Consider the following 21,431-nt stretch of genomic DNA (forward strand, 5'->3'; position numbering starts at 1 on the left):
CCATAGCAAATGTACTGACCATCCCCTCCTCTTTCTTGGCTGTGGATTAAAAGGGCACTCTCCCGGGTTCTCCCCTATCTTGATGATCTCCCTCATCTACATCGCCCGGACCCAATGGCACACGCCCAGCACGAAGATGCAAGCCAGGATGTCCGCCCGCACCGTGCTGAAGATCTGGACGTACTGCATGCCCGTCTCCAGCGACGTCTTGACGGGCGGCGGCAGGAACCCGAGCAGCGACCACAGGATGCTCCCGCCGGCGGCACCGGCTTTGTTGCGGCCCCGGTCGAGGAAGAAGCGGCTCGTCAGCAGCACCGACTCGGCCGTCGCAAAGGCCCAGAAGAAGTACTGCCGCGCCACGTCCTGCTCCGTCACGTGGCCCAGCCTGTGCTCGAGCGCCGACTGCTCGCGCTCGGCCCTCGAGCCCGTGAAGGGCGTCGCCAGCGCGATGTAGAGGCCGAGGCCCAGCGCCACGGCAAAGTGCACGAGGCGCCACAGCGAGGCGTAGCGGTCCGGCACCTGGGCCTGCTGTCCCGGCATGGGCATACCCGGGAAGAAGGGGTTCGCCGCGCCCGCACCGCCCATGCCCGGAGGGACGCCGCCCGCGCCGGCGCCGGGCCCGCCCATCATCATCTGAGACAGGAGCTTCATCATGGGGTCCTCGTCTGCTCCAGCCGCGCCAAAGGGGTTCTGCCCGGCGGCAGCAGGGCCAGGGCCCGCCAGGCCCGGCGGCGGCTGCTCGAAGCCCAGCATCATCTGGCGCAGTTGCGCCTCGGACATGCCCGGCGGACCGCCGGCTGCTGCAGGTGGTATGCGGGCCGTCGTGCTCGAGGGCTGGTAGTAGTGCTCAGAGATGTCGACCTCGGCTGGGTCGGCGTGGTCCTCCGACGGGCCGCGGCCCGCTGCGGGCGAGGAGGACGGAGGAGGAGCGGAGGACGCTGTCGACGCGGCGGGCTGGGCATCTATGGCGGCCGTGAAGACGGTTCAGTGGTTAGTCGTCCATCCGTTGGCCACACCGGGGCGGTGCAGAGGTGCGTGAGGGACCACAGCAAAGGGAACGGAGGAGGAGAAAAACGTACCTCGCTGCACACCGCCGCCCAGGCCGGTGATCTTGTTCAATCTGGCAGTGCCGCCGGCCTTGATCTTGGCCTCTCGACGTTCCTTGCGTAGTCGTGCCTGCTCCGCCGCACGTGCAGCAGCGGCGTCTTCTGATGCAACGCCTTCCGTCATGATGGTGCCGAGTTTCTGGTCTGACAGACCGACAAGAGCGCTTCGGAATGCGGTAGTGAGAATTCAGGCGCGTGTACAGTCGGCAAGTAGGGAAACCATGCCAAATCCTGGGCGCATCTTTTCATGGATGGATGCCTCGTGGATGATCAAATCAGCTGTCGGTGGCCATTTCTTATCTTATCGGATCGCATGCACCACCGACCCAGACGTCACCACCTTTGGGCCGATTCATCAACCTCGTCCCAGCACTGAGCGAATCCTACGTGCGTGTTGTACAATTCATCTTGAGAGCTGTAGCTTGTGCTTGCCAATCCATTTTCTTTAGGTTTTATTGCTTTTGTCTACCTCGCAAATAGACCGTATCCATTCCAAAGTCACATGCATACTTCATTGGAGCCCGAGTCCCCGAATACCCCCAGGACCTCCCTTCCACCCTTCTAGTACCTCGATACTAACCCTTGATTCAGCTATGCACTCTACCTCTACATACTTCGTAGCTCGCATCCTGTCCTTTCGAAGATCCGCTCAAGGCGCAATTACGGGGTAGCCTTGCTCATGCTGATCAAGCGCTTGACACCAACCTATTATGATTTAGTCAGTAACGAGCAATGCAAAATTCGGAATATGGGCTTCATTACCATCCAGTTTCCACATTGCTCGGGCTTCTCCCTGTGGATCTCGACCTGAAGACTGTGTGCGACATCGTACTGCTTAGCTTCCAACGCCTCAGCTAGCTGGGTCAGCTGTCCGATCGTGTCTGGTTTGACAAGCTCCTCGTTGTTCAAGTGATCAAACAGAATGTTCAGTCGCTTCGCTGTGTCCTTCACTTGTGTTTCAAAAGCCGCCGGTGCCTTTGAGCTCACGCGCTGCATATCCCTGGTGAGGATGTCAACCAGACGCTGAGCGCTGACAGGAATGTGGGATCGGTCGCCCGCTGGGTGTCGGGCCTTGGGTGGCGGAGCTGCAGCCTTGGGAGGCGGTGGTGTCGCGACCGTATTCGCAGGCGGAGGACCGGTATGGCTGGATGGAGGAGGGCCTGTGGGTGGTCCTCCCATCGGCGGGCCACTCATTGGTGGCGGACCAGTCGGCGGCGGCCCGGTCTGCCCAGGGCCAGCTCCGTACGGAGATGGGGCATAGGGACTTGGTGATGCTTGCTGTTGGGGCGCAGCTGGGGCATAAGGGTTCGTAGGAGGTGGTCTACCAGCTCCAGCCGGTGGTGGAGCAACCGCGTACTGTTGCGGTGGCTGACTGAACTGCGACTGTTGCTGCATCGCAGGCGACGGCGCATAGCGGTTGGATGGAGGGGCGGCACCTGGAGGCTGATTGTACGGGGATGCGGTACGCGGAGGCATGGCATGTGGCACGTGTGCCGGCGTGGCTCCAGGCGCCGGAGGCGGGGGCGCGTACGCGTTCGCTGCGGTCGACGGAGGTCGAACAGGGACTTGAGATGTGTGATGCGGTCCCGCAGCGAGGGGCGATGACACACGGGGCGGCGCGGAGCCCTTGGGAGGAGGGGGTGGTGGTGAAGCGACACTACGCTGGCCTCCGTATGGCCCCGTCGGAGGCGCGGTCGGAGGTGGAGACATCGCTGCATTCTGCTGCGCTCCAAAGGGTGAAGTGATGGCAGCCACACTAGGGGTCGTCTTGCGCACGGGCGGCTTGTTCACCATGGGCACGTCGTTCCATTGGCCAACGTCTTTCTTGATCTTTGGCGGAGGCGGCAAGCTAGACGGAGTCGAGTTCCGCGGAGGGGCCCCAAACGGAGGCGCTGGCTGGCCATAACTAGCAGGTGGAGTGTAGCCTGTGGGCTGCGGAGGCGCGTATGCCTGCGATGGGGCGTAACCTTGGGTCGGTTGCCCGAACGCTGTGGCCGAGGGGGGAGGGTATGCGGTCGGCTGCGGCGGCCCGTAAGGGTTCGGTGCAGGTGGTTGCACGGATGTGCCATACGGATGCGCTGGGTTCATAGCAGGCGCCGCCTGAGGGGGTTGATAGCCGACCGTAGGCTGCACGCGCGACGTAGTCCGTGTGGCCGCTGCTGGGCGCCCGGCCTGCTGAGCGGCGCCCTTTTGGCTGGCCAGCCTGACGCGGTTGCGGGCCACCTCTGCGGCGGGATACTTCGACGGCAGGAGGTCCAGATACTTCTGGGCCACAGCTAGCTGGCCATGGGCAGCAACGATGTCCGCATATTCAGTGTACTTGTCATACAAATTGGCCAATTTCCAGTCAGAACTTTGGCTGATCTCAGCGTCCTGGAATTTGGTCACGAGGCGGAAGATAGTGACCTTCTCAATGAATTGCTGAAGGGACTTGGCATGAATGGAGAAGCTGGAACCCTCGCTCGACTCTTTCAGGCCCGCCTGTTCGGTCTCCTCGAGCTCATCGATCCAGATCGACACAACCTTCTCAAGCTTGGACCCAACAAGGTAACAGAATGAAGCGTCCTTGCGAGAGCCCGACTCGAGAATGCGGTCGCCAAGTGCCTCGCACAAATCAGGAAATTCAGCGGGTTTGGCAAATGTGCACAGCGTCGCCATTGTCTCCTTCCAGTCAGCTAGACCAGCATTGTAAACAACGTCCCACAGGTTCTCGGCAATGACCGAGCTGAGGAGACGCAGGTAGCTGGGGCTTCCCTTTTTGCTCGAGAGATATGCGGCTTGGACCTTGTCCACCAGCTCCTTGCCTCCGCAGTTCGCAATGATAAAGGCATCAGCGATGCGGTCTTCTTTCAGGCAAATGTCGACAGCCTTGGAGAAGTTTCCAAGCATAAGAGCCCGCGTGATCGAATCCTCGAGATGTGTGTTGCCCTCGTTCAAAAGATGGAAAGGATTGTCCGTCTTTGCCCCCTTGGTGGCTGCCAGGTCGCCCAGGAAGTCATCTCCGTCCCCACCGTCAGCGAAGAAGTTTGAAAGCCTGTTCTTCTTGGCGGCTGAGGTGGCATCGTCACCAGCCGCGGCAGATTCACCACCCTCAGTTTCAGCTGTGTCTGCATCAGCAAGCTCCTTCTCATCAGCGTCCTGGGCGAGCCCCAAGAATTCGATAACCTGCTGCCGAGGATTTTCAGCGATGAGCGTTGACATGACTTGCCAGTCGCCCTTCTCCTCGTCAGTCCTGGCATGTTCCAAACGGTCTTCACAAATGCTCTTGAGGTCGCCGGTCCGGAGCGTCTCTTCGAACTTGTCGGTAGTAGACCCGATATCAGAATCTACAGAGAAATGCGAGATCTGGATCTTGGATGACCTTTTCTGGCCGGGTGAAGACTGATCTTTGCGAAAGATGACGACCTTGCCGCCGAAGCCAAAAGAGGCACCAACGGGGCGCTCGAACCAAGCCGGGGCCTTGGTCAATGTGAATGACGCGCCCTGGGGCTGAGTCTGCGCTTTGGTAAAAAAGTCCTCGCCATCCAGATTGTTCTGCACCGCCGCCTGAGAAGCAGAAGGGTTGGTATTCTGAAGAGTCTGGATCGTAATCTTGCCGTCGAACGATGCGGTGGCGGAGAGGTTGGGATTGTGAGGGTTGAAACGGGTCAGGAACGTCCAGTTGGTAACCTCGGGGAATTCGCCATACTGTTCGCCAGTCTGAGGATTCCAGACTAACGTGCGGTTGTCTTTGCCGCTGGAAATCAAGAGATCGCTGTCCTGCTGGCACCACGATACGGACAAAACTCCCTGCTCGTGACCCTGTAGTGTACGCTCCGGAGCGTTGGAGTTGCGCAGGTTCCAAATGAGAATGAAGGGTGTACTGTCATCGGGAGTGGCAGTCAGCAGCTTGGTGGAGTTCTGAGGATCCCAGGCAATGGAACTGACGGCCTTGCGGCTGTTGTTCAGGGTAAGAGAGGCCTTCTTCGTCTTGAGGTCCCACACAGTGACAAAGCCTCCACTACCGCCGGTAGCCAGGATGTTGGGAACCTTCCTATTCCACGCAACGCACTCGAGATCGTCTGAACGTGCGGCAGAAGTGCCCAGGCGGAATGGACTAGAAGGGTCGTTGACATCCCAGATGAATAGTTCGCCCTTGGCACCGGCAGTTGCCAAGATCTGGGGCTTCAGAGGGTTGAACTGCAACGACTTGATGGCTCCGGAGTGCTTCGTTGTCCGCGCTATCAGAGCATCGGGAGCCCCAGTGGCCAGCTTCTCTGCATCCCACAGGTCGAGCGAGCCATTCTCGAGGGCACCGGCGATGATTCCACGAGGGTGGTCGTCGTTGGGCAAGCCCCAGGCGATATCGTAGAACCTAGTAGAGGCGATGTCAGCTCTGGGCCGAAGCTCATGGTCCCGATAGAGGCCATCCCATACCTGGAATCTGTGGTTATGCTGGCAATGGGCTGCAACTCTAGCCCTTGGTCCTGACTGTCCAAGTTGAGGTCCCAGAGCTCAAGTTTGGTCTCGTCCGAGAAATCGGCATCCACGGCGCCAGCCCTTGTTCCGGTGACGAGAAGCGGCTTGTCAGCACCTGGAGACCAGGCAAATGCCGCAGTCCGCGGAATTTCCCTCAGCCGTACCATTGCGCAACGGTCGAGGCTATTCGCGAAGGCGAACGGTCGTGCTGTGGGTTGAGCTCAGGGGCGGTTGGGAGTGGCGGGGCGCAGCAGAATACGGGAGGTCTCAATCGAGTTGAACGGAAGGGAAAGAAGAGAAAGAAACGCACGAGTTGTGTGAGGCAGAAGAAATGTTCGTTTTGGGAGGGATGAGTCTTTAACAGCGCTAAAGGGGGGAAAAGGTTGCTGTTGTAACATGGACGAGCGCCAGTGTTGCTGGTGACTTTTGTTGCCAGATCTCCCAAGATCAAGTAAGGCCAGTCCTGAGCATCAATGAAATGGAGTTAGCACAGTTTACTTGATAGCAGGGGCAACCACAGCTCGCCTTTAGCGCATTGCTTATAGCGGTGGTGGAGTCGTCCTGCCGAAGCTCGCCCACGAAAGCTCCCTAGAGCACGGCCGACCATCACGTGAATTAGCCACCCCTCAGGCCAATCGATTGCGCGGGCGACCTATCAAATCACCACCAGACGGCTGCAACCAGCACTTTACGTGGCGAGCGTGGGTAGAATTTGAAGTGCTAAGGTACCTCCCGTCTCAGTCAACCCCACCAACCTCCAAAGGTCCACCACCCAAGGCTGCATAAAATACAATATATACTCAGAAAAGAGACTTCGCCTCACTCACAGGACATGAGAAGGACTGATCATAGTTCTTCTGGGCTCTACACGACGATCGTCTGCAGACCTGTCCAATTGGCTTCAGCATGACGGATGCAGCACGGTGGAAGGCGACGGTCTACGTCGGAGGGTTGGCGCCTCTTGTGACCGTCACCAGCCTCCACGATGCCTTTGTTCCCTTCGGGGAGATTGCCGACGTGTCTCTCCCCAAGAATGAGAATCCAAACTCTACAGACATACATCGCGGCTTTGCCTATGTCGAATATGAGGACGCCGACGACGCCAAAGAGGCCATTGACAACATGGATCAGTCCGAGTTCTTCGGCCGGGTCATCAAAGTCTCCGCCGCCAAGGCTCCCAAGAGCGCCGACGAAGGTCTCGGCAGCAAGAAAGCCGTCTGGGAGCAAGTGAGTCTCTATATCAACCTCATTGCTAGTATTTCGTTGTCACGCTCACACCCACTTAGGAAGGATGGCTCGCCCAAAATGTGGTTAGTGAAGAGGATCGTCTGGCTGCTGACCAGGCCAAGACGGGAGGGGATGCCCGTGGAGACGACCCAATGCAAGGGCTGGAGGGATTGGATGTTGCTGGACCCAAACCTCAATGACGATGTCTGTAGGAACTTGATACCCCCAATAGAGTGTACATTAAAGGCAAAGTGTTCTACGGAGAGATAGGTAGTTCATCTCAGGGCAAGGGTGTTGCATGGCTTGTGTTTCGGAAACATATGGGATTCAACGATCTGATAGACCTGGTTTGGAATACAACGGGTCTCTCTTCTCCGGGACTATGACGCAGTCTACTTTGTTCCCGATAACATATACACAGGAGCTACTCAACGATGCTGAATGCATCACTATTCCAACAACGATCCCCATCCATCCATCCGCTCATCCGTCAGCAAGCCCGTGACAGCTCAGTGCTCGGCAGAGTGCTCCGCGGAGTGCTCAGCACCGTGGGCAGCGTTGTCCGCAGCACGGTTCTGGCGCTTGAGGCGAATGGTCTTGTCGACCATGAAGTGTCGCGTGCTGGAGAAGACGGCGGCGCAGAGGGCAAAGCCAACGACAACGCCTGGCCTGTTGTTAGCGTTGCATCACCAGCAGTCCGGACTGCGAAGCAGGCTTACCGAGGGGCAGAAGCTCAGGCGGGATGCGACGAAGGCGGCGGAGTCTCTGCGAGACCGTGTGGGCTATCAATTGCTCAAAGTCAGCGGCCGTGTACCATTTCCAGAGCTTAATACCGATGAAGACCGCATGGTGACCCAGCACCCAGTTCAGCTTGCGAAGAAGCCCGCCTTTACAGGCCCGAAATGGAAGAAAAACGTACCGGCTTGCTCCTCTTTCTGTTATTGTTGTCAGTCAGTGTGGCGGCGGGCATTGCCCTTCACCCTAAGGGAGACTCACAGGAACAGGTCGCATCATACGACCCGTGGGGCGGAACATTCGCAGAGCGGCGGAGGGATACATGGCGAGAAATGATTGAGGGGAGATTTGATGAAGCAATTGAGACTCCCTATGGACGTTTCGAGGGCACAATGGCAGTCGTCGTCGAGTCGATTCCAGAAAGCTTGGGGGTGGAAAAGAGGGCACGCCCAGATCAGGTCAGAGGTGTTTTGGAGGTTTCGTCAGTGAAGGTAGCTCGGCTCCACAACAGCCAGTCAGATCAGTCCATTTTGATGCTGAGCCGAACAACGCGCGCCTAACATCTGAGGCTCCCACTTTTCGTCCACTCATCATTCATGATTTCCGAATGCTCCCACCTCACCTCAGGAAACCCGTCCATCTCTCGGCTCGTCGAATCGCAACAACACCAAGCCATTGAGCTCCCAGTCCCACCTCGATCCTTCCGGTATCAATCACAGTAGCCAAAATGTCCGACGACGACCGCGTTACCAAGCCCTTCAAGTTCGTCACTGGTGAGTCGATCTGCCCCCGAAAAAGCTCCCTTTGAAAAATCGCATGATCTCATATGCTAACGCCGACCGCAGCTGGTATGTCTCCCAACACTCCCAACACCCCCGATTTCGACATGCAACGCTCGCTTCACGCCCGGGACGACATCGTATAGAAAATTTGAGGTAGCTAACGGGTCATTACTGCAGGTGTCGATGCTCGGTTCCCCAACCAGAACCAGACCAAGCACTGCTGGCAGAACTACGTCGACTACCACAAGTGCATCCTTGCCAAGGGCGAGGACTTCGCTCCCTGCCGCCAGGTAGGTACCTCCCGAGACAAATCTGCAAGGGACTTGATGGGCTAACTCGTGGGCAGTTCTGGCTGGCTTACCGCTCCCTATGCCCCAGCGGCTGGTACCAGCGATGGGATGAGCAGCGAGGTGCGTACTATGCTACTACAAAGATAAACCAGAGATAGCCAGCTAACATAGTCTGTGTGAAAAGAGTCCGGCAACTTCCCTGCCCGGTTGGAGTAGATGGTGGCCTTGTACGAACGATATCAACTCGTGGGACGGTGTCATGTTGTACTAGAACTAGCATAGGAGAATGCATGCACATAGCAGGTTGGAAAGACGTTGGTCCATCCAATACCCTTCCAACCTGCCGTTGGACATCGCGCACAATATGAATTAGCATTTGTGAGGTATCATTCTTGGTGGTCATGAGCCAAATGACTCGACCCAATCCGAGGCTATGAAAGAGCCGCTTTAACGCCAGAGAAGAATTGAACAGCCGAATACAACGCCAGTCGACGATTGTCGAATTTCGTAAAAAGGTGCAGGTCGATACGCCCAAGCTCGAAGTATAGAACATGCCTACTTTGTCTCTTTGGGGGCTTCCTCGTCGTCCTCCGAGCTCATAAACTCGTCGTCTTCATCAAAGCCAAAGAACGTCCTCCGCTTACCCTTGTCTTGTTGCTCTGACCCAGAAGGAGGCGTTGTAGCCTTTGAACTGCTCTCGGATAGTTCCTTCTCTGCATCCTCGTCTGTGGACATCTCTTCGTCCAGTTCGCTCGACTTGGAGTCGCTGGATGTGCTCATCAGGTTGTCCTTGAAATTGCCGGCCTTCATGGCAGCAAGAACGGCATCGCGTGTCCGTTCACCGGCTTCCTCCTTGTCCTCGACCCATTTACCATCAAGCCTCCCCTTTGAGCCGTGTCGTATCTCCTCTTCCTTGCGCTCTGTCATCTCGACAATCTGTTCCCAACGCTGGCGTCGCTTCTCTTTCTCTTTGCGCTCCATGTCTGGCTTGATCGCGAGATACTCCGCCAGTGCTTTGGCCTCGGTGACGGTCCGGATTCGCCGTCCGTCGAGGTTTCGGCTGGAAGCATTACTGTCCCCCTGGTTCTTTCTTCGTTTGGAAGACATGCGACCTCCCGCCGCTCGGAGCTGAGACCCAAAGCCTCCTTTGCCACCAAGCAGGGGAACGGAAAGCCGAAGCGACAGCAGTTCATCATAGCAACTCGATACAAGCGATGAGACAGGAATAGTTGAAGAAGCCAAAATCTCCTCATTTGCGAGAGTTGTGAGCTGTAACCTGTCATGTGAACAGGGCAGACGGGTTATCAGGTGCTCCCAGAGATCCGAACCGGTGGCTGTCGGGGGCACTGGCAGAGCCAGGGTTGAGGGCAACCCCAGCCCGTGAAACGTTGATATGAGCACGTTGATCATTCCGGATGTTCTTTGAGACTTGTATATGCCGGGTAATTTTGATGTTGCTGATGTCTCGTCGGTTTGGCGGATGCGTTGCGTGAGTGGGGAGTAGATTGTATTGATATCACAGATACCCAGATCGATACGACAACTTTGGACTTGAATAGGCGCTGGCTGGGCTGGGGCAAAAATCCAAGGGACGGAGGAGAGAAAAGCCGGAAACCGAGCCTCAACTTGAGCCAACGGTGGCCCGTGCGTCTGGTCGTACCTTCCGGCCGGGGTTTAACTAGCACTAGCCACAGAGGTTGAAAAAAAGTCAAGTGGGTCCGCACAAAGCAGCGAGCAATTGTGGCGCGAATTCACACAAATCTAATTCCACCAAAAATTCGACAATTGAAATCTCCCCCCCCGCCATCACCAAGTGAGCATCTTCAATCTGTCAACATCCTGCATCACCGCCAGTCGCCAAGATGCTCATCCCCAAGGCCGACCGCAAGAAGATCCACGAGACGCTCTTCCGTGAGGGTGTTCTCTGTGCCGCCAAGTATGCTACCGCCCTTCCCACACCGAACAAGAAGAACCTCACTTTCGTATCTATCCCGGAAAGTTCGCCGTCCTAACCCACGATTCTCTATAGGGACTACGAGACCACTCACGAGGAGACCGGCGTCCGCAACCTTTATGTCATCAAGGTGAATACAACACGATACTGGAACTTGGAGAGAATGAGAATCGCGACTCACACAAGGACACCTAGGCCTGCCAATCCCTGACCAGCAGGGGCTACCTGAAGACTCAGTTCTCGTGGCAGTGGTACTACTACACCCTCACCAACGAGGTAAGGCGACTTCTGGAAGCGTTCTAGACGCTAGCAAGCGAAGATGCAGAAGTACTGATCGAATGTCCATAGGGCCTGGACTACCTCCGCGAGTGGCTGCACCTGCCGGCCGAGATCGTCCCGGCTACCCACATCAAGCAGCAGCGCTCCCACGCTCCTCCCCGCGGCATGATGGGTGAGGGTGAGCGCGAGGGACGACGATTCGGCGGCCGTGGCCGCGGTGACCGTGGCGACCGGGAGGGTGGTTATAGACGTCGGGATGCTGGTGAGGGCAAGGAGGGTGGTGCCCCTGGTGAATTTGCTCCTCAATTGTGAGTGTTATGGTTTTGACATGCCTCGTGGGGTGCTGTCCATTTTGCTGACACAACTCTCACAGCCGTGGTGGTTACGGTCGTGGCCGTGGCGCTCCCCCTTCATAAACGACATATCCGACTGTTTGCTCACCATGCGTCACGTCACATGGCACTCGGTTCCACGTGTACTCTACAACAGGGACCTCGAATAGGGATGCACCGGCTTGCATGATGGAATGCGCTTGGGCTTTTCTTTGGGGAGTTCAGAGGTTAGAGATCCTCGGAAAAATATTGCATTAAAAGGGCACGAATCGACTTCTACTTTTGACACTTGCATGGGCCTCGTGACCCAACAAAGATGTTTACCCGAAGGAGTGTTCACCTACTGCTTGATCAAAATGCTATCGCCCGTCCTCAATGGTGCCATGCAAGACGAGGATCCGGGATAGCCCCCGCAGGTCCATGCAAGCTTTCCTGGTCAGCTGGGGTTGTGAGTTGTGAAGCCCGCTCAATGTCGTATTTCGAAGAATGCACATGCGCATGATGACCTGCCCTCGCGGGCTCTAGCCTTGCTCTGGACATGTGGAATGGGACATATCAGCATATTTGGCACCCGTGCCAGGTGCCTGCATGAACTGTGTGACACACGATGTGATACATGGCTAGCCTTTCGATTGGGCTGCGTTGCCGCGAAGTCCTAGCCGGCGCACCAATCGAAGGCGCACCAGGGCGCTTGTATGACACAATGGTCAACGTCTCAAGAACTCTCGTCTACTAATATGCTGGAACATGCGGGCACGAGCCTCACATGTTGAAGTCACCTGGGAGAAGTAACGGTTGTGACGCTGCGCAGAATCCGGGTCTGCCTTATCTTCAAATATGAATGGAATTGGTATAGGAAAGACGCTGAAAAGGGATTCACAGATCACCTCCATGCCGAATTCTCAATGCCAAGCATTGTGGTGGTCATGTTGATGAGACACAGCTCACGACCGCTCCTAGAGCAGACCCGTTTGCATCCCACATCTCAGGCCACCCCTCATGCGATGGCAGTCTCGACGAGTTGTGTCGACTTCCCGAAGGAGCCAAGTCGGCTGCATCCAGAGGTTCCCCCGGTCACCGCCTCGATATTTTGTGCAGGATCAGCGAGGACGGCGGTGGTGCCTCCCTCGCGTCCGTTGCTTGTCCAGAGGTGATTGGAAGTCGCCGGGATGTGGTGGATCTGCTGTAAGCTGCACTCAGGGCTGGGCAGTCCTGAATCAGTTCTGGATGGCGCCAATCATGCTCCCTGGGTCGCCCACCGAAGCTATTTTCGAGCTTACTGGGTTAGAGCGCCAGCGCGGTCTCTGCATGATGACGCCCGAATCCTAGAGCTATGGCGGGGCCAGCTGTGAAGGTCAATGCCATCCTCAACCACCCCGCGTCGCTCCCATATCCCTCTGCCCTCCCCCACACACTCCGAACGTGAAGCTGGGTCTCTTGAATTCCTCTTCCCTCCTTGTAACGCTTCTTCCTGACCAGTATAGAAGAAAGGCTTTCTTCCCGATACTTATCTAGTCCTTTGAGAGTCTCAATCGCAGCTAAGACAAGCTATTCAAACCCTCCAACATCTTGACTTTCTTGTGGCACCCGACCCTCAGCTCTCGTCATCATGTCTAGCCTCCCCAAGTCCATGAAGGCTCTCCAGTAAGTTGATGTACATCATTGCCAGAGACCCCGGTGCCAATCTCCCACATGTGCCTATTCCGGCTCGCCCATCCTTATCCCGGGTTGGCTTATATGCCTCGGAAGCTAACACGCTCCACCTAGGTACTCCAAGCCGCGGGAGTACGGCATCGTTGATGTCCCTCTACCCGAGCTTCGAGATGACGACGTCTTGGTCAAGGTCAAGGCTTGCGGTGTCTGCGGGACTGGTAAGTCATGGGCAGTTCAGATGTGTAGACAAGAAAGTTGACTAATTGGGGGTTGTCTACAGACCTGGTACGGAAGAGTTATCTCGATGCTGAATGACGTAGCCCAGCTAAATTCTGGCGTTTAGCACATCCACGAGGGAGAGTTCATCGCCAAATTTCCCTTGATCCCCGGCCACGAGACGATTGGTGTGGTTGCCGCTGTCGGCCCGGTTAAGCTGCCCGCAAAGACCCCCGCGCGCAGATATCGGACACTAATTGGTACAATAGAAAGTCAAGCAATTCCAGGTTGGCGACCGTGTCGCCGCCGATAATGCTGAGCTGTGTGGTCACTGCTTTTATTGCCGACGGGGCGAGTACCTTCTCTGCGAGAACGCAAGTAAACCTCCGTCTTCTGGATCAAGATGCATGAACATGGGCTTATACTCTACAGTGGTCCGGCCACGGCACTACTCTGAGTGGTGGATTCGCCGAGTACTGTGCCTACCCCCAGGGCAAGGTCTTCAAGATCAAGAACATCAATGATGTTGACGCCACTCTGATCGAGCCTGCATCATGTGCTTGCCACGGCCTGGACAAGATCCGCCCACGGCTCGGCTCCAGCGTGTTGATGTTCGGCGCCGGACCTACCGGATTAGTATGTTCGCCCTATCCAGACGGGGCCTGCACCCTGTGCAAAGAGCTGACACTCGAGGTACACAGATGCTCGCCCAGCTCTTGAAGCAGAACGGATGTAGCCAGGTCACTATTGCTGCTCCTGAGGGACTGAAGATGAACTTGGCCAAGGAGCTCGACGCTGCCGATACTTACATTGAGCTTTCGCGGAAGGACAGCCAGCCACAGCTCGAGCAGATCAAGAAGGACAACCCTTACGGGTTTGACATTGGTAAGACTCGTCAAGCAAAGCTCCTGAAGCTCTGAATTGACATGCTGTTGCAGTTGTCGAGGCCACCGGATCAGTGAAGCTCCTTGAGGATGCCATCAACTACTGCCGCCGTGGAGGTACCCTCGTCGTCTACGGGTGAGTGCAGTCAGAAGCGGGTTGCTTGAGCGTCAGATGGGCTAACTTGGCCAGTGTCTACCACAACGCCGACCGTGTGTCTTGGGCCCCGACAAAGATCTTTGGTGACGAGATCCGCATTATCGGGTCCTTCTCCGAGGTCCACATGTTCCGTACGTGGCCAAGCAGAGCGAAACCCCCCCGACAGTCTGAAACATGCGCTAACACACGAGTCTGCTGCAGCGCAAACCGTTGACTATCTCGACAATGGCAAAATCAAGACGAAGGGCATTGTCAACAAGACGTTCAAGCTGGAGCAGTTCGGCGAGGCTCTGGAGTCGATCAAGAACAAGAGCGCCATCAAGGCCGCCATTGTGTTCGACTGAGCGGCGCAGCCTGTCCCGGAAACAGAGCACTTAGGTGTGCCACCCCAGCTACATTGACTGTCTCTTGGCAAGAATAAAGCTTGAATTTTGCAACGCTATCAAAACGAGGGGGTCTGTGAGGGGAGGGGTGTGAGTGAGACCGTTGCTTGTGACCCCGTCCCCGATAATCGTACCTTTGCAAAGTGATTTTATTTGTTTGTAGGTAGTCGATCCTGGTTATGGGGACAAGTTTGGCAATAAAGTATGGAGTAAGTAATGTAAGTGATTGAATGGCCCCGGTCTGCACGGAGCAGAGAGCAAGGTGGCAAGCCTGGTAGGCTGTAGCCCAGCTCTATGTCTGCAACTTATTAAGTCTCTGATGGAGATAACAGAAGCAATAATGATCACCATTATGCACATTGGGTAACCGTGAACTGGAGGCATACTGCAAAGGATTAAAAGTCCTAGCTAAGAAGTACACCCAGTGCAGAGGGAAGCACAAGTATCGGCAGGTGAAACAAGGAATTCTGGCTGGGATTGGACAAGGTCAAGGTAGCAAACGCGCTACCATACTCCGGAGATCAGGTACCAAGGTAACTAATTAGTCCAATTCATCACTGCAAATGATATGCAACGAGGCAATATTGATTGGAGCCAATGCAGAGATGTCCAGGAGAGTCGGTATCCGAAATCATAGACGAAAAGTGACTCTTTTTTTATTTTTATTTTTATTTTTTTGCTGTTCTACTTCTCTCATTAGGTACGATAGGCAGCAACCCTTCACAGTTCCCCATACTTTTACCCATACAACAGCCCACCGGATACGAGATGCGCATCAGTCGCGCTAAGATGCGCTGGCAGTGTCCAGGTGGCAGCGCCATTGTCGGAGGCGAGGCAAGCCATTCGTAGCCGCTCTTTAGCCCATAGTAATTAGGTATTCTGATTCAAGTACTTGGCCCAGGCAGCCCGGCACGGTTTGAAACAGGTCTCCTCAAGGTTGGCCTTGAACTTCTTTTCCCTCTTCTGTCGCTTTTCTCAACTTCCAAAAGAGGCTTGCGGCATTCAAGGCACGGCCACGACGAAAGACGACGACTGTGCGGACTCGCCACATATTCGCTGTTCAATCTCACTCCACCCACGACGGCTCTTTCACAAGCCACCTTTCTAGACGTCCTTTAGGCGTCAAAAAGCAATCGACTCCTTACTTGAGGTAGAAGAGGGCCTGCTATCTATTCGAAAACCTCCGGTCCTCAGTCCTGGGTTCCCTGCCTTGACTACCTACCTAAGGTACCCTTCATCTTAGCAGATAGCACTTGAGCCAGGTTCATTCATTCTCACCCCTGGAGGCATCTCCCCTGGTGCCCAAAAGAGTATCCTTGAGGGAAGGCAAGCACCTACATACCTTATCTTCTAGGGGGACTGATACCTGATATGGTCCTTCCCTCCACTAGGTAGCCTGGTGCTGGGGGATCTGAATGATCGAGCCTGCCGCATCAGCGATGCCTTCCAGGTTCTTGCCTGTTCATGACTGTCTGCCCTGAAGCGCATGCCTCTATCGATACCCACTAGAGGCCGCCTAGAAGATGGCACCATCCTGGCCTCCGAGGCTCGCCTCTGTGACCCGCGAAGACCCCACCGCGCGACCTCAGCCCAGCGCTCCCGGCTCGCACTCTTCCTCTCGCCGGCCCCGGGAACCACCCCGGATTTCTGATTTCGAGCTTCTTGATGGCTCTCAGATCCAGGTCGAGTCTAGCTCCTCTGATTCCGATCTCAAGCCCACCAGGCCTCGACACGGACGCTCCCTGAGCCATCCTTTCCCTTCGCTCTTCTCGGGCAGGAGGAAGAAGCAGCCTGATCACGAGCCTGGTTTTGGCGACTCAGATTCTTCGGACGAAGTCGTCCAACCGCCCCTGGCAAGGAGGCGCAGCTCTCAGCGGACCATGCACAGGGCCACTGGAAGCCAGGGTAGCAGAGACTTTGTTACTGGAAACTGCATGACCTGCGGCTCCTTGGTGCGATGGCCCAGGGATTTGAGGGTGTACAAATGCACCATTTGTCTGACTGTCAACGACCTGGAACCACTCGGTCTCAAACCAAGGACGGGCAGGACAGGGTCCTGCCAGGAAGGCGAGATTGATGCGCCAGCGCACTTGCAAACATCCGCTTCACCAAGTGAGCATAATATCCACCCTCAGCATGTTGGTTGTTCGGAAGAAATCTAATGTGAGACTAGAAGAACCTCTTTCGCTGGCTTACACCAAAAGACTCATCAGGCAATGCTTGGAGGTTTATCTGAAAACTGTCATCCACCAGCCGCAACGCGGTCAGGACACTGGCGTTGCGTTACCAGACAGGTCACCACTTCTCCTCCTACCTGATGAGACACCCCCAAAGCCGCGAGAAAGCAAGCCTCGCCCGGATCAAGAGACGGGGCTTCCTCCTTTCGGTTCCTCGCCCTCACCGAGCACCGGGCTCTCCTCGGGGTCGCGGCCTTTCGAAAACATCGCACTCTCAAGTCGAGAGAACAAGGCCTTCCACCGATCTTACTCATCCTCTTTCCCTGATAAAAGACCGGATACTCAAACTCTGGCTGCCCAGTGTAATGGCACTGGTGTCGCCGCCCGAGATGAGCCTCCCATGATTGAAGCCAAGAGGATCTTCAAGCCTGTTGAAGACTACTTTATTTCCAGTTTTGCCTCTACACGATGCCTGGCCAGGTCGTTCGCCCCTCAGCCTGCCGCCACGAGTAGCGACATGGTATCTGCTGCTGGGCAGACTCAACATCACGAGGCTTCCATCGAAAGCGCGGATCACACTCTCGCGGTTCCTGAGGTGGATGCAAAGTTGTTACTCCTGGGCGACTTTGCAGAGAATGGCTTGTGGTGGACTGGGGCTCAAGAAGACCTTCGGACCAGAAAGGAGTTGCAGTCCCATACTACCGACGAAAAACCTCTGAGGACAGATAGGATCTATCCTATTGAATGGGAGGAGCTGGATCAATGGTATAGATCCATCATCAATGCTGGCGAGGCATGGAAGCAAGTCCATGATGAAATGGACAGACCCAGCCCTGCGTTGAGCACTCCTGCACAGCTCGTGCGGATTGAGGAATCAGTCCTCGTTGGCCAGGAACACATGCAAAGAACACTGTTGAAGGCAACAGAGGTCCTTCTGAAACGCCCCGGCCGACCCATCCTCGATTGCAGCGATATGCGGTATCTACTCATTCTCCTGGCGAATCCTCTGCTATCTGCTTCTCACCGGACGTTCAGGGGCGTCATTGCCCTTCCCAGCCAGCAACGCAGACCATCGCACGCCGATAAGGACCGTGCCAGAGGCACAGGGCCAACGTCCGGACAGCATTCCGGTATCATCAAGCGCTTGATCGGCCTGTTGTCCAATGCACCTTCAGAGTTACAGAACCAACTCGTCAAGTTTCTCGCCCTCTACCCCAAGCCTCGTTTCGGTAGGCTTAAAGACCTCGTTGCAGGCTTTCTGGCGTATCGCCTCATTCGACAAAATCAGAAAAAGCACGAGGCAGAGGTGGACTTGACAGGTGGGCTAATCCCAAGCATGGCGAGCAACCACTCTGCAGCAACTCTCCATGCCGCGCTGGGTCAGCACTCAAGAGCTTCAAAGGCCTCCAAGGAGCCGCCGCGGAAGATATTATATGTCGATGATTGGCAGATTAAAGCCGCGACTCGAGTTTTGTCTCTAATCTTCGCTGCGAACAACAACGACCGCGCACGACGGCACGTGCAAGCCGGTATTCTGGGTCAATCTCCCAACATAGGAACGCATGGCGATCTCGTGCACGCAAGGGGCCAATTACTGCCCACGTCGGACTTCTATACCACGTTACTCGACAACTCTGACCTCATTGCTGACTTTGAGGCGTGGGAACAAAAGCGAGGCAAATTTTCATTCTGCCAGTATCCCTTTTTACTCAGCATTTGGGCCAAAATACAGATTCTTGAGTACGATGCCAGACGCCAGATGCAGAACAAGGCACGGGATGCCTTTTTTGACAGCATCATGACACGGAGGAATATCGAGCAATACCTTGTCCTCAATGTCCGGCGCGATTGTCTTGTAGAGGACAGCCTAAAAGGCGTGAGCGAGATTGTCGGTAATGGTGGCGAGGATATCAAGAAAGGACTTCGAATAGTCTTTAGAGGAGAGGAGGGGATCGACGCCGGCGGACTCCGAAAAGAATGGTTTCTTTTGTTGATCAGGGAGGTCTTTAACCCGGATCACGGTATGTGATTCCATCAGCCCCCTTCCTCCAGCCGCTTCAAGGCAGATGGCCCGTGCATACATGCTGATCGATATCAAAGGGATGTTTACCTACGACGATGACTCGCAGTACTGCTATTTCAACCCCAATTCTTTCGAGACGTCTGACCAATACTTTCTGGTTGGCGTGGTGGTCGGACTGGCAATTTACAATTCGACAATCTTGGATGTTGCGTTGCCTCCTTTTGCTTTCCGGAAACTACTCCTGGCTGCACCCACACCGGTCGCGATAGGTCAACCGCATGTCAGGCCCGTCATGAACTACACTCTGGACGACTTGGCAGAATACCGGCCGCGACTGGCGAGCGGCTTGCGAGAACTTCTAGAATATGACGGTGACGTGGAAACGACCTTCTGCCTTGACTTTGTGGTTGACATAGAAAAATACGGTTCCATTGAGCAGGTCGCACTCTGTCCAGGCGGCGAACGCAAGCCGGTCACGAATAGCAATCGGCGGGAATACGTGGATCTTTACGTCCGCTACTTGCTGGATTCTTCAGTGGCCCGGCAGTTTGAACCATTCAAGCGTGGGTTCTACAAGGTGTGCGGTGGTAACGCACTGTCCCTCTTCCGACCAGAAGAGATTGAGCTCTTGGTTCGCGGCTCGGATGAACCGCTCGATATTGCCTCTATCCGCTCGGTCGCACAATACGATGGGTGGAAGTCTCGGAGCCAGGAAGAAGAGGAAGTAACAGTCCAATGGTTCTGGCAATCATTTGAAAGCGCCTCGCCAAAAGACCAGCGAAAGCTCCTAACATTCATCACCGGCAGCGACCGGATACCGGCCACTGGTGCATCAGCACTGTCAATTCGTATAGTATGTCTCGGAGATGATATTGGAAGATACCCGACGGCACGGACCTGCTTCAATACGCTGGCGTTATGGCGATATGAGTCAAAGGGGAGGCTGGAAAGCATGCTCTGGGGGGCTGTGCATGAGAGCGAGGGCTTCGGCTTGAAGTGAGATAAAAGACAGAGATTCCTACAGGTCTGCACTGTGGGCCAGTTAGCTCAAGAGGTGTCACATAAATACATACTCACTTCAGGGGCCAAGGACGGGAGGCAAGCGAGGCTGTAAAACTTGCTTTTGGATCACGAAGAATCGAATTATAAGACCATCTACATTGAGATGTGCAGCAAGCTTGATGGCCCAGCTCGGCCAACGTGGCTGGCTGGTACGTTCTGACCCGGCCATATGTTACTCTAGTGAAGAAGCATTGACGATCAGTCATGCCTATGTGGAATCGAATGTCACTTGGTTGGGTGACGTCGGACTTTTGTACAATGTTCTACATGAGTGGTACATATACATAGGGTATCAATAGAATACCGCAGATTGGCTTGACTGCTCTTTTTTCGCCCGACTCCTCCAGGCGCATCGTTACCTCTCGGTCGGAGAACTTGGATCATGAGTTCTGTTTCATGGCAGCAGCCTCGTTCCTTGCCTGCTTCATGAGCGCGGCCTCCCGCCTCTCAGCCTCGAGATGCTTGCGCATGACCTCGCGGTCGACAGCACCCCTCTCCTTCAGCTCCTGAACATCCCGGAGCTCGGCCTCCTCTTGCGGCGTGGGCACCACGGGTACGGCACCCGTCTTGGTCAGGAAGTCGGCGAGAATGGCGTCCGAGTGTTGCCGCTTCATGTCGATGGTCACCACTCGCTCTCCCTCGGCCGGTGCGGGCGCCTTGGCGCTGCCGTCGGCCTGGGAGGCGGGCGGCTGCGGTCTTGACGCCTGCTGATCCGAGGCTGAAGAGGACTGCTGGCGGAAGTAGATGCTCATGGTGGCGGGTCCGTCGTTGTTCTGCGTCCTGTTGACGATCATGGGGACGGTGGGATTCCAGTATTTGAGACGTGGTAGGCAGATGCGCCAGAATTTCCTGCAGAAAAGGAGGGGAAAGATGCCGTTAGCCACAATGTCCTAGGGAAAGAAGGCTACAGAATTTGACATGACCGACATACCTGGGGCCGAAGTGGCCGTCACGCCATTTGTGGGCGAATTCCATGTGTATCATGGTGATCTCTGAAGGAAGGATAGCGGCGCCAGGCCCATGGCGCATGCCCAGTAACTGCACGCATCGCTTCTGTTAGACCGAATCGTCCTTCGAAGAGGGCATAGTCTTGGGGAGGATGTCAAGGAGAGCTGCGACAGCGGCAGGATCAGGTTGGGAGCATATTTTACCTGCTGCAATGGAGGTCAGTCTCAACATGCTTCTTCTTCTCTTCACTTGGGGGTTTGCAGACTCACAGCTTTCAGCTTGTTCATGCGCCGCAGGACGCCAACCATCTTGACCGATGCTGTAGGGCACGAACGAGTGTCGTGCGCTTGAGTCTCGCCGTGTCAGATGGGTCTAGGAGTCGGCCGTCGTGGAGAGACTCGTTCGCCGTGATGGAGATTCAATCAAATTGTCTGTCTGCTCGACATGCGATGCAATTGACGGGACAAATTTCTGACCCGTTGTCCAATGACGGATCGGCGTCGTGTGCCTGGGGCGGCACCACCCAGAAATTCCGGTGTGGTGGGTTCAGTCAGTGGCCAATCGGCCCTGTTGGTGGACCCTGAAACACCTAGAATTACAGTGGATATTGGGCGAGAGGGCGAGCTTATCGATGAATACTGTCCCCTTGATTTTTTTCCCTGGCCCGCTTTGAAGTAACTTCATGTGAGAACTGCGACGCAAATCGCGACTTGGACTCTTGTATTTCTTCGAACCCCCCCTCTCTTGCGGTACCCATGCTCTTCT

At 55.6% G+C, this 21,431-nt stretch overlaps 9 protein-coding genes across 9 annotated transcripts; 5 read left to right on the top strand and 4 right to left on the bottom strand.

The window, feature by feature from the left end:
- Positions 1-96: 96 nt before the first annotated feature.
- Positions 97-5,731, bottom strand: E0L32_004755 (uncharacterized protein; the record flags this gene model as incomplete). The annotated part of the gene is made up of 5 exons (XM_031139200.1): positions 97-962; positions 1,080-1,270; positions 1,771-1,811; positions 1,869-5,460; positions 5,523-5,731. The coding sequence occupies 5 exons, from the start codon at positions 5,729-5,731 to the stop codon at positions 97-99; spliced, it is 4,899 nt and encodes a 1,632-aa protein (XP_030996908.1).
- A 739-nt stretch (positions 5,732-6,470) lies between these two features.
- Positions 6,471-6,991, top strand: E0L32_004756 (uncharacterized protein; the record flags this gene model as incomplete). The annotated part of the gene is made up of 2 exons (XM_031139201.1): positions 6,471-6,791; positions 6,851-6,991. 2 exons carry the CDS (start codon positions 6,471-6,473, stop codon positions 6,989-6,991), a joined length of 462 nt encoding a protein of 153 aa, XP_030996909.1.
- Positions 6,992-7,300: 309 nt separating this feature from the next.
- Positions 7,301-7,850, bottom strand: E0L32_004757 (uncharacterized protein; the record flags this gene model as incomplete). The annotated part of the gene is made up of 4 exons (XM_031139203.1): positions 7,301-7,455; positions 7,511-7,573; positions 7,711-7,726; positions 7,788-7,850. 4 exons carry the CDS (start codon positions 7,848-7,850, stop codon positions 7,301-7,303), a joined length of 297 nt encoding a protein of 98 aa, XP_030996910.1.
- A 403-nt stretch (positions 7,851-8,253) lies between these two features.
- On the top strand, positions 8,254-8,756 carry E0L32_004758 (uncharacterized protein; the record flags this gene model as incomplete). The annotated part of the gene is made up of 4 exons (XM_031139204.1): positions 8,254-8,299; positions 8,372-8,374; positions 8,486-8,598; positions 8,655-8,756. 4 exons carry the CDS (start codon positions 8,254-8,256, stop codon positions 8,754-8,756), a joined length of 264 nt encoding a protein of 87 aa, XP_030996911.1.
- Positions 8,757-9,153: 397 nt separating this feature from the next.
- E0L32_004759 (uncharacterized protein) lies at positions 9,154-10,008 on the bottom strand (the record flags this gene model as incomplete). Its single annotated transcript, XM_031139205.1, has 1 exon — positions 9,154-10,008. The coding sequence occupies one exon, from the start codon at positions 10,006-10,008 to the stop codon at positions 9,154-9,156; it is 855 nt and encodes a 284-aa protein (XP_030996912.1).
- Positions 10,009-10,460: 452 nt separating this feature from the next.
- Positions 10,461-11,247, top strand: E0L32_004760 (uncharacterized protein; the record flags this gene model as incomplete). Its single annotated transcript, XM_031139206.1, has 5 exons — positions 10,461-10,534; positions 10,628-10,682; positions 10,748-10,828; positions 10,901-11,139; positions 11,205-11,247. 5 exons carry the CDS (start codon positions 10,461-10,463, stop codon positions 11,245-11,247), a joined length of 492 nt encoding a protein of 163 aa, XP_030996913.1.
- Positions 11,248-12,772: 1,525 nt separating this feature from the next.
- Positions 12,773-14,417, top strand: E0L32_004761 (uncharacterized protein; the record flags this gene model as incomplete). Its single annotated transcript, XM_031139207.1, has 9 exons — positions 12,773-12,807; positions 12,931-13,034; positions 13,097-13,101; positions 13,160-13,225; positions 13,465-13,668; positions 13,734-13,917; positions 13,971-14,052; positions 14,107-14,204; positions 14,275-14,417. The coding sequence occupies 9 exons, from the start codon at positions 12,773-12,775 to the stop codon at positions 14,415-14,417; spliced, it is 921 nt and encodes a 306-aa protein (XP_030996914.1).
- Positions 14,418-15,979: 1,562 nt separating this feature from the next.
- E0L32_004762 (uncharacterized protein) lies at positions 15,980-19,656 on the top strand (the record flags this gene model as incomplete). Its single annotated transcript, XM_031139208.1, has 3 exons — positions 15,980-16,568; positions 16,630-18,654; positions 18,734-19,656. The coding sequence occupies 3 exons, from the start codon at positions 15,980-15,982 to the stop codon at positions 19,654-19,656; spliced, it is 3,537 nt and encodes a 1,178-aa protein (XP_030996915.1).
- Positions 19,657-20,098: 442 nt separating this feature from the next.
- Positions 20,099-20,974, bottom strand: E0L32_004763 (uncharacterized protein; the record flags this gene model as incomplete). The annotated part of the gene is made up of 3 exons (XM_031139209.1): positions 20,099-20,567; positions 20,650-20,771; positions 20,936-20,974. 3 exons carry the CDS (start codon positions 20,972-20,974, stop codon positions 20,099-20,101), a joined length of 630 nt encoding a protein of 209 aa, XP_030996916.1.
- Between the last annotated feature and the right edge of the window lie 457 nt (positions 20,975-21,431).

This window comes from Thyridium curvatum (assembly GCF_004353045.1).
Source record: "Thyridium curvatum strain D216 chromosome Unknown NODE_23_length_467585_cov_82.455940, whole genome shotgun sequence".
NCBI classification, from domain to species: Eukaryota; Fungi; Ascomycota; class Sordariomycetes; order Thyridiales; family Thyridiaceae; genus Thyridium; species Thyridium curvatum.